General features: G+C 34.6%; 1 protein-coding gene across 5 annotated transcripts in view; it reads right to left on the bottom strand.

Moving 5' to 3' along the window:
* The window catches only part of DCC (DCC netrin 1 receptor), a 1,195,251-nt gene that overhangs the window by 321,619 nt on the left and 861,108 nt on the right, over window positions 1-12,524 (bottom strand). For all 5 annotated transcript variants that reach the window (XM_034943737.3, XM_003827228.5, XM_034943736.3 and 2 more), the window contains 2 exons: window positions 9,753-9,901; window positions 7,170-7,308 (listed from right to left, as the gene is read on the bottom strand). In XM_034943737.3, coding sequence (XP_034799628.2) covers window positions 7,170-7,308; window positions 9,753-9,901 — 288 coding nt within the window. The remainder of the gene's footprint in view (window positions 1-7,169; window positions 7,309-9,752; window positions 9,902-12,524) is intronic.

Raw genomic sequence — 12,524 nt, 5'->3', positions numbered from 1 at the left:
AGTAGTCCCTATCCTTGTTCCTCACAAATAGATGAGTTTAATAGAAAAGTTCTCAGGCATTTTCAAGAATCTAAGGGCCATTTTTGACATCTTTCCCCTTCTTTTACTAGAATTTGGAAAAAAATCTATGTTTTTCTATAGAGTACTTACATCTGACCATGAATTTATTTATGCCATACTCTGAATTTATCTTCTAAATAGTAATTATCATGAAGACATGATGTGTCACTGATTAATCTTTTATCTTCCAAACTGACATTCAATTAATATTTACTGAATTAATGATTGAATGAGCAAATGAGTACTTACTTATATAGTTCTAGACCTTTCTGGGAATAACAGAAAATGAAATCTTTTTTTTTTTATTTTGATTTTGAACTTCTGATCTTAGTGCCTGATGAAGGTTGCAGCCAGTGTAGTTTCTGACAAAATGCTCATCTGCTTGTTTTTCATGAATTAACTCAGCAAGTATTCTTTCAAAAATATTCCACAATTTATAAAATGTTATTTAATTTTTTGAGGTTCTTATTCTGATTTTAAAATTAAATACAGAATGTAATCCCAATAAGGAAAAAGATATTTATTCATTTTGATGTTGTATCACCAGTATCAGGAAGAGTTGAAGGCACATGGTGTACACTCAGTAAATAGTTGCTGAATAAATATATTAATAGAAAGTTTATAAATTATAATAAAAATGGTTCCATATTCAGGGTTTGGTCCCAAGTTTTGTTTTGTAAATTTATTTTTAAGTTAAAGTATAAATTGTACTTGTATTATTATTTATTCTATTCTAAATGTTATAATTATTGACATAAAAATTACAATTTAGTTTTTTAAATTGAAGTACCATTTGTAGAATAAAATAACATGCTCTATATCATATAATTTCACAAACTTCCAAAAATGTTATCCTTTAAAAGCAAAGTTTGGAAATAATGTCTTAATATTAAGTGATATTCAGTCACTTCTTTTTTTTTTTTTTTTTTTTTTTGAGATGGAGTCTCGCTCTGTCACCCAGGCTGGAGGGCAGTGGCACGATCTCAGCTCACTGCAATCTTCGTCTCCTGGGTTCACACCATTCTCCTGCCTCAGCCTCCCAAGTAGCTGGGACTACAGGCGCCCACCACCACGCCCAGTTAACTTTTGCATTTTTAGTAGAGACGGGGTTTCACCATGTTGGTCAGGCTGGTCTCAAACTCCTGACCTCGTGATCCACCCGCCTCGGCCTCCCACAGTGCTGGGATTACAGGAGTGAGCCACTACACCCGGCCGAGTCACTTCTTAAACATGAAAGAATATTTCTAGTTTATATTTAATGTTGTAATACTGACATGTCATGCTATATGTTTCTAATAATATTACACTCACTTTTTGATCAATTAGTATCCAAACATAATATCAATTACTAACTGAATTTTTGATAGATAATTGAATTTTGGAAGAAAGAGAAGGTAACATTTATTATGTGTTCTGTTGTAGGTACTGTTCTAGCTGATATGCAACCCTTAAATGTCACTTTCATTTGAGTTTACAAGTGGCATTTAACTCCTTATTTCTAGAAAGCCAAGAAAACTTTAAGAGGATAGATATATATATGTGTTCTTTTATCTGTAGCTACCACAATTTTATAAGCATCAGGGCTGTTTTCTGTATTAAGAATTGAAAGGCAAGCTGGGCATGGTGGCTCACACCTGTAATCCCAGCACTTTGGGAGCCTGAGGGAGGTGGCTCACTTGAGGTCAGGAGTTCGAGACCAGGTTGGCAAATATGGTGAAACTCTATCTCTATTAAAAATACAAAAATTAGCCGGCGTGTGGGTACACTCATGTAGTCCCAGCTACTCCAGAGGTTGAGGCAGGAGAATCACTTGAACCTGGGAGGCGGAGGCTGCAGTGAGCTGAGGTTGTGCCGCTGCAGTGAGCTGAGGTTGTGCCACTGCACTCCACCCTGGGCAAGAGAGTGAGACTCTGTCTCAAAAAAAAAACAAAACAAAACAAGAATTGAAAGGCAATACAATACAATTCTGCTAAAAGTCCTTTTGTAATGGTATGGAGGTAGTTTTTCTGTATTTTTTTACAGTGCACATTTCTTCTCTAACTTTCCACTGATAGCACACTGGCTATTGTTGTCATGTCAGGGAGGAGAGTAGAGAATTTTTTCTACAGTATTTTTAGTTATCAGTTCCTACTCCCTCCTTCTCACTATCAATTTCCATATTATTTGGAGATAGATAGCTACAATAGATGCTAGGGCTAGGTGAAAGTGAAGAGAATCCATATCGATTGTTCTTTTCTATATTTGTCTTCCCAAGACGCTTCTTGTTTCATGAGGCAGAAGTGAAAGAACACTTTTCTCTTCAAAATGTCAAATAATTTATTATTTAAAATAAATAGGTCCATTCAAGCCAATCAGAGGTGGGGCTGGAAACTTCCCTCAATATGGAGAAGGATGTTGGCTTGAAACTCATGGAGATGAGGTATTTTGTAGGACAGATCAAGTCCCCATAATTGTAAATGAGTCTCCCAAGGCACAGGCACTTCAATTCCTCCCCTCAGCAAATGTATGCTGCCATGTACACAGAATTTATAGACCAAAATAATTCTAATTTATTTTGAGACAGAATCTCTCTCTGTTGCCCAGGCTGGAATGCAGTGGTGTGATCTAGGCTCACTGCAACCTCCGCCTCCCAGGTACAAGTGATTCTCCTGCCTCAGCCTTCCGAGTAGCTGGGGTAACAGGTGTGCACCACCATACCTGGCTAACTTTTACATTTTTATTGGAGACAGAATTTCACTATGTTGGCCAGACTGTTCTCGAACTTCTGGCCTCAAGTGATCTACCCACCTCAGCTTCCCAAAGTTCTGGGATTACAAGTGTAATTACTGCCCAGCAGTAATTCATATTTATTTTATATTTATTTTATTTTATTTTATTTTTGAGACAGAGTCTCGCTCTGTCACCCAGGCTGGAGTGCAGAGGCACGATCTCGGCTCACTGCAAGCTCCACCTCCTGGGTTCACGCCATTCTCCTGCCTCAGCCTCCCGAGTAGCTGGGACTACAGGCGCCCGCCACCACGCCCGGCTAATTCTTTGGTATTTTTAGTAGAGAGTGGGTTTCACCATGTTAGCCAGGATGCTTTAGATCTCCTGACCTTGTGATCTGCCCGCCTGGGCCTCCCACAGTGCTGGGATTACAAGAGTGAGCCACCATGCCTGGCCAGTAATTCATATTTAATTATAAGCATTTTCCTTTAAAGGCACTTATCACAGAATAAAAGAAACATGTTTCCACAATGAATCTTGCCTCTGAATTTACCAGCTTATGTGGTCTGGCTCTGCTGCTTACCACCTGTTGTGAACTCTTTCTGACTTAGTTTTGTCATCTGTAAAGTACGGAAAATTATAGTAGTATTGTGAGGATGAAAGGTAAAGGCAAAGTACTTGGATCAGGGCCTTCCATTAGTAAGTATTCAAGAAATATTAATAACATTCATAAAAATAATAAGCACATTCTTATGTTGCCTATGAAATCAGGTCCTTCTGCACTTGGACACAGGACAAGCTGGCATGGAAACTTTCAATGGCTCATTCATTCATAACAGCTCTTAGTGACTTACCTATGCCAACTAGTGCAAAAGACAGTATTTTGGAACAAATTGGCAAAATTATTTAATGACCATATGCTGTATAATCTCAGTGTGTGAAAAAAATGGCTCATTGTAAACCAATGGTTTTCTGGGTGGAGGAATTTGAATAAAAAATAAGGTTTCTACTCAGAAAATAAAGCCGAGCTAAATTAGAGATGACAGCTCATCTGGACAAAGATCTTTACAAGCATCCCAGTAGAACAGGGAAAAAAAACATAAAGTAATGAAATTGGAAGAAATGTATTTACACTTAACTTTTGCTTTTTAAAAAAATTTTCTATGCCTCAATATATTTTTTATGGTAAGACTCCTGATATGAAAATAATTATTATGTTCACTATAATACAGATGCATTTAGACACAGTCATATATTAAATTAATATATCAAATTAGTTCCACAAATGGGAAATCCTAAAGATAAGCCTTTGCATACAGAAATTTGCACAGTTTTGACTGAGCTGTCTAATTAATTCAATAAATATTTACTCAGGAAGAAAACAGAGATGAATATAACAGCATACCTCATATTTAGGGGCATGCAATATTAATATAACGAGAAAAAGTGAAGTACACATTGGTAGAGATAATGTTTATTAAACACTTAAATGTCATACACTTTGTTAGATGTTTACACAGATCAGCCCATTTAATTTTCACAACATCCACCTGTTACAACATACACAAAGTTAACAAAGAAGAGTGCTCCATGACTGAAGACTGGGAAGCAGGTGACTATTAAATGTGATTAAATACAACTCAATGTGATATATGACCTCAGCATGAACAGCTTCAGGACAGAGGAGGAGACATAAGATTGAAGTACACAGAAAGGAACTGGATAATAAGGAAATGAAAGCCAAGAGCCACAGATTTGTGTTGGACATTAAAAGAGATGAGTTGATTGTAAAAATGAATGCAAATGAGGTCACGGTGTCCACTCTAAGAAGCTTATAAAGTCCTTGCTATCTCCTTTCAGTGCATTTGAGAGAGAGAATTTGGTGTCCTTTGCACAGTGACGTTTATTGGGGTTAGGGTCACGAAATTCTTTTTTTATACTGACAGACACTTTCTAAGTCCTAAACATTGTAACACTTCCAGAAGATAATTCTTGGACTAATGAATAATAATCTATCTTTCTCATTTATGACATTTAAAACCAAAGTGGAGAATCAGGCCACAGTATTACAGTTCAGAGTGAATGAAATCTACATAAATTATGTAAAACATTCACTTTCATTTGTTTTTCTTTTATTTTTATAATTATAAGTTGTGAAGTAATTTATTCTACCAATAAATATTCTGTTCTGTCTTCAATAACAGAATTGGATGGATGGGCATAAGAATTACATTAAAAATGATACCAAAGTGGTATTACATATAAAATACATTTTAAAGTTGAATTTGCAAATGAGCATTATTCCTGTGTTCTCTTTGTACTGTCCTTAATAATATGCATGCCCTTCCTCATTTCACTGATATTGTGTGAAATGTACACCCAGGTACTTTCCCAGAATAAACAATGATAGATGTCAAGAAATCACAAGCTAAAGTCATTTTTTAATTAAAAAGATAAATAATTTATAGAATTAAACACACCAAATGGAAACTGTTACTGAAAAGAGCTAGCTTGTGGCCTTTCTTAATATTCACAAGGGCCTATCGCTACATTTCTGCACCTGCCTGAGTTTTCATTGGCCCCACATCATATACTTTGATGTATTTTATTTTCACTTTTTATAAAATGTCCCAACCTTTCATGATCATCTAGCAGTTAGGTTTCTAGTTTCCCCTGGCCATTATTTTGTCAAATTTATTCTCTTTATTAAGATTTGTTCCTCTCTTTTATGGCATTCAAAAACAGGTCTAGCCTGGGCAACAAAGTGAGACCCTGCCTCTGCAAAAAATAAAAATATTAGCTGGGTGCTGTGGCCTATGCCTGTAGTTCCAGCTACTCGGGAGGCTTTGGCAGGAAAATCCCTTGAGGCTGGGTGCAGTGGCTCACGCTTGTAATCCCAGCACTATGTGAGGCCAAGGCGGTTGGATCACTTGAGGTCAGGAGTTCCAGACCAGCCTGCTCAGCATGGTGAAACTCTGTCTCTACTAAAAATACAAAAACTAGCCAGGGGTGGTGGCATGCACCTGTAATCCCAGGTACTCAGGAGGCTGGGGGCAGGAGAATCGCTTAAACCCGAGAGGTGGAGGTTGTAGTGAGCTGAGACTGCACCACTGCATGCCAACCTGGGTGACAGAGCGAGACTCCGTTTCCAAAAAAGGAAAAGAAAAGAAAAGCCCTTGAGCCCAGGAACAAAGGGGTAGTGAAGCCCAATTGAGTCACTGCACTTCTTGTCTCAAATGTTTGTGTTTGTGTCTATTCTTCCATTTAGTAGGCAACATACACATTTCTCATGCTCAATTTTAATACTTTAAATTTTAATATCAGCTTATTTGGCCTAATTCCTTTTGATATATTTTCTAATTAAGAGGTAAATATAGGGGGATTGTCTATCATTTACACCTTTAATCATCTGCACACTTTTAGATGGGGGAATAAAACATGCCAATCAAAATCAATCCACACATGCACGAATGTGTATTAGAAAATGTAAAGAAATAAAAAATACACAAAATAATTTTAGCTCTTAGTCAATAGTCACATTTTGAGGCTTACCTATTAGTATATACTGACTCAAGAGTATATATATATATATGTATATATATATGTATATACATATATACACATATATATGTATATACATATATATGTGTATATATGTATATACATATATATGTGTATATATGTATATACATATATATGTGTATATATGTATATACATATATATGTGTATATATGTATATACATATATACATATGTGTGTATATATGTATATACATATATACATATGTGTGTATATATGTATATACATATATACATATATATGTGTATATATGTATATACGTATATACATATATGTGTATATATATGTATATACGTATATACATATATATGTGTATATATATATGTATATACGTATATACATATATATTTATTTAATTTGGAGAAAGGGTCTTACTCTGTTGCCCAGGCTGGAGTGCAATAGAACGATCACGGCTTACTGCAGTCTTGAACTCCCAGGCTCAAGTGATCCTCCATACTAAGCCTCCCAAGTAGCTGGGATCGCAGGTGCATGCCACCATATCCAGTTAATTAAAAAAAAAAAAAAAAAAAAAAAACATTTACAGAGATAGGGTCTCACTATGTTGTTCAGGTGGGTCTTGAACTCCTAGGCTCAACTCATCCTCCTGCCTCAGTCTCTTAAAGTGCTAGGATTACCTGTGTGAACTACCACACCCAGCTGGGAGTATATATCTTGATAGAAAGTTTACATTTAACTGTAATAGTCCATAAAATTTTAGTCAGGAAGCCTTGAAAATGGAATATATGATATATGTGCAATATTATGTCATTATTGTCAATATTATGTCAAATATGTAAAAGGAGTTTCACTGTTTTTAACTTACCGTCAGAAAGTGTAACCACTGTTATATCATCAGTAGAGACGCCCGGACCATAGCGATTATAAGCTAAGAATCGAAGACTATATTCGGTGAATTTTTTCAGGCCTTCCAGTTTATAAGATAGTCCATCAACCTCTATATTCTGGAGACATAAAACACCAAAACTGTTATCAAGGAAGCACATTAAAGTAGAAATGGCACTCATTCTGTGCAATCAGTGAATTGGACATTAGACTCTTACAAACTACACTCCAGCCTTCTAATGAGCTATAAAACCTACCTTGTGACACAGACTCCCCCACTAAAAACCAACTAATCTGTAGACTCCTTGTTAAAACAGCACATGCTATTTTTACAGTCATTAAGTTCCAATTTGTTTAACACTACTCAATATACTGAATGGTTTGGGTTATTCTACCCACACCTAAACCCTCACAGGCAGAAGGCAGCTTATAACACCATGGGAACAGAGATTTTCTCCTGTACCCAAAATGGAATAATTCACCAAGAAATAATAGATTTTGTGCTTCTCTTGCTGAAATATACCCACAGCTCTTGAAACTGTCAGACACTTTGCCACAATTTTTATCTCCCAAAATGCTGTTAGATTGGTTGAAATTATTTGAACCTCTCATGGCTGCAGTAAATGAGATACTGGAGGTGAAGGTCACTGAGGAATCAGATCTTCACACTCACATCTATGTTGGATGATGCTGGTTTTGAATTTATTTAAATTGGTTGGCAAAATGCATTGAAGAGCTAAAATATATAGAAAGGCAGATAAAACAGAAAGTTGAAAAAACAAGAGCAAAAAATAGCTTGAAGATAGCAAGAAAAAAATACAATCCATGATTACATAGGAGGAGCTCTTGTAATGCTTATCTTATAATATAATTTGGGACTGGGCTTGAGCTGTTTTTGATATAAAATATTTCTTATTTTTAAGTAGAAATTCTGATCATGCAGTTTATGTGAAAGCAGGAAGGCCTTTCTATGCTTGACAAGCTTCACAACAAATAATAAGAACTCCCATATCCTGAGGCCAATTTTTGATTTAACTATTGAATATATACATGTCTGTATATATTTTCCTACATGAAGTTGAGAATCTGGAAGTAAATACCTCAACAGTCATACATATATATGCATTATATATATGGATACATGTATTATATATGTATACATATATGTATTACAATACATATATGTATTATATATTATACATAGATATGTATTATATACATATAGATGTATAGATATGTATTATATATAATACATACATGTATATATACATAGCTATGTATTATATATAATACATACATGTATTTATACATAGATATGTATTATATATAATACATACATGTATATATACATAGCTATGTATTATATATAATACATACATGTATTTATACATAGATATGTATTATATATAATACATACATGTATATATACATAGATATGTATTATATATAATACATACATGTATATATACATAGATATGTATTATATATAATACATACATGTATATATACATAGATATGTATTATATATAATACATGTATATACATAGATATGTATTATAATACAAACATGTATATGTAATACATATACATTATATATTATATATACTATATATTACACATACATATACACATATGTATATATACATATATACATATATGTGTTACAATACATATATGTATATATGTGCTATAATACATATATGTGGTATATATGTATATGTATAACACATATATGTATATATACACATATATGTATATGTATATATGTATTATATATGTATATGTATACATGTATATGTATTATGCTTATATATGTATTATACATGTATAATACATACATGTATATATGTATTATACATGTATTATATAGGTATACATATTATATATACACATATATATGAAACTCAGAAATTCTATTTTAACATATGTGTGTGCATGTATCACCAAATAGAATTTTTCAGTTTCATGTGTCTCCCTAAAGACCTTTTTACTTTTAGTTTACCTGAACAATTAATTTGCTTCTTTTCAGGTGTCTATGCTAACCATTGGGTAGGAGCAAAATGTAAGGAGAAGGAGACTAGGCTTCTCAGAGTAAGTTCTTCTGAAAACATTAAAAAATGATAGGACACATCCTGATGATGGAAGGGAGTTAGATATAAATGTATTAGAATGAAAAAAGCAGTTTGGCAAACGCCATTGACTAGGAGGGCAATCACCCCTTAGTCTAAGGAATAAAAATTCAAATGCCTTCCACGACCAGGTGAGTTAATACAAATCTGGTTGCCCACACATGCCAGGCCACTGCAGACTCAAACAAAAAATTGGTATCCTTTCTATTGACTTCACTTTATTGCCCATTTACCTCTTACCACCAGAATTTCATTAAATTGTGTAAAGTTTCCAATAACAAGTGCTTTAAAACTAATCAGCTTTTCAATGAATGTGTTAACGCTGGGCTGTATCAAGAGCTTGCGGGTCTTTTCCTATTTCTCCAGCCCTAGAGCTATCCAATGGATGGAAACATCCAACAGATGGAAGCAGTGTGGTCCATTCCTTCACCTACCTGTTCTTTTCCTGTGGACACCTCAGTGCAGAACAATCTGTAACCTTGGACTGGACCGTTTGCATAGGCAGGGGGTTCCCAGGTAATAAGAATTGAGGTAGGTGAGGTAGATACAGCTTGCAGGTTTTCTACTGGCCCTGGAACTTGCACTGTATAAAAAAAAAATAAAGAAAGAAAAGTGATTAGGATAAGTGGGTTTTCTTTCTCAAAACAAACAAAATTACATTTTTACAGTTCAATAAAATTCTAGGAGTATGTATTTTAGAATAATATAGAATAAGAATATAAAAATATAAACTCTGGAAACTTTAGAATCGCTTCATTTTAAAATTCATAAGAAAGCTTACATTAACCAAAATTGCCTATTTTATTTTACATTTAGAGAAACTGGTAAAGGAGTACAAGTGACTAAGATAATGGCAGCAAAGAGTGGGATTGTGAATCTAAATTCTTAGTCTGAAAAATTTGCCACTATGCCACTATGTCTTTGCCTGCACATGGCTAATAACTGCAGAAGGAAAAGAGAAAGTACATTTGGAGTACTTGTATATTATGGTTCTACTTATAATTAAAATAGGTCGCACAGCTATGGATAATTTACCACATTGTCTTTCTTTAAGTCAGAGTTTTAAAATCTTGCCTGATTCTGGGTTCATTAAATGAATTTTAGTGTTCCATTTTCAATCCCACTTTTTAGTATTACATTTTCTCTTATTATTGTTACTTAAGAAGGATAAATAACTTGTCTGCTAATGAAATTAGACAGCACAGATCCACAATCGTTTACCTAAAACACTTTTTTTTTTTTTTTTCCAGAAACAGAGTCTTGCTCTGTTTCTCAGGCTGGAGTGCAGTGGCATGATCACATCTCACTGCAACCTTGAACTCCTGGGGTCAAGCAATCCTCCTGTCTCAGCTTCCTGAATAGGTAGGACTACAAGCATGCACCATCATGACCAGCTATTTTTTTATTTTTATTTTTTGTAGATACTGGGTCTCACTATGTTGCCCAGGACAGTCTTGAACTCCTGGCAAGCGATCCTCCTGCCTTGGTATCCCAAAGTGCTGGGATTACAGGTGTGAGACACCACACCCAGCCCAGGTATCTTAAGATTTTGAAACTTTTAGATTTTAGAAAAGTAACATAGTATCTGTGCAGGGTTTTTTTTTTCTTTTTTCCCTAATGGGGTCTGTAGTAGCACCCTGTTAATCAAATGTAACTATATATTTGCAGTAAAGCATATGATATTCATGCCAAATGGGCTCATTAGAGACTATGAATAGCCTAGCATGAGGTCAGGTCAGGTTCAGATACAGAATGTGTTAAGAAAAAGCTTCCATTTTGATTCTTTGCAAATTTTGTATTTTTTCATAATTTTGTATTCCTGCATATGGACCTGTATATAGCTTGTAAATGGTAAATGCAATGGCCACACTATGGTTACCTAAAATCAATAAATGATACCACCATTCCAGGTTTAACTACAGCCTTACTTAATAATGTTGTCTGTGTATTTTCCCCAGGCTTGGATAACACCTAGCTTTGGACAGATATACATTGTAGGCCTGTAATACAGTTCTGAGAGTTTGAACTTCCATAGCAAAAATAGCATAGGAAAAACTGACTGGCATGAATCTGTTGATACACTTCTTAGATCAGCGTGGAACCTAACAGTATAACTCTGCATCATTTTTCAAGATTTATTCCATGGAACCCAGGCCCCTTATGGTATCACTGCTCATACATTCATTTGGAAAAGTATTTCTATTCATGGCAGAACATGTATTAATGTCACCTTCACATATTTCCCATCAGTCCTGGAACCTTGAGATTCCTTGTTCTTAACATTGTATTTTTTTATCTTAACAAATTACTGTGTTTTTTTCCTTCTTGCCATTAAAAAGGTATTAAATAATTTAAAACCAAAGGAAATTTTAAGAATGAGGATAGTGCATAGAACAGCCATGTTTCCTTTATCCAGACTTACCTATTGTCAACACTTTGAAATATATATACCAAAACATTCCTTTCTATATAATTACATACACACACACACACACACACAAGAGAATCTATATATCATCAGAATAAGCTATCCAAATCATTTCTCCTTAATCCTAAATACTTCAGTACATATTTCTTAAAAATAAATGTATATATGAATAGTATAGTTCTCAACTTCAGTGAATTTAATATTAACACAATACTTTTATCTAATCTTCATCTGCATTTTGGCAACTGACCAATAATGTCATTTGTGTAGCACTCCCCTCACCAATTTAGGATCCAGTTTAGGGTCAGGTTTTGTTGCCATGTCTTTCCAGGCTGCTGTGAGTTGGAATAGTACTAAATACATTGACTTTCAGGCAACTGATATTTTTAAAGAATCTAGCCCCTTTTTATAAATAAAATGTTCATCATTTTGAATGTGTCTCTGTCTCATGTTAGACTTAGGTTATGCATTCAGACAAATGAAATGTAAATGGTCTGTTCTCAGGGCATCACATCCAGAGGCACAAGCTCTCTCTCTGGCCTCATTTATGATTCCAGAACTGAGTACTTGGCCAAGCAGAATTTGAAGGTCCCCTACGCTTTCCCAGCCCTCTACTCTACCACTTACAACTAATAAGCAACCCATGGGGAGATAACGTTAGGACCATATAAATATGCTTGTTATCAACATTTCCCATAGATTTAGCATCTACTAATGGTTCTTGATGGAGTCCATTTCTAGCATGGTGGTTACAAAATAATGATTTTTTTTCCTATTC

This window comes from Pan paniscus, chromosome 17 (genome assembly GCF_029289425.2).
Source record: "Pan paniscus chromosome 17, NHGRI_mPanPan1-v2.0_pri, whole genome shotgun sequence".
In the NCBI taxonomy this organism is placed as follows: Eukaryota; Metazoa; Chordata; class Mammalia; order Primates; family Hominidae; genus Pan; species Pan paniscus.
Note: the sequence above shows the minus strand (reverse complement) of the source record. Positions and strands in the feature narration are given on the sequence as shown.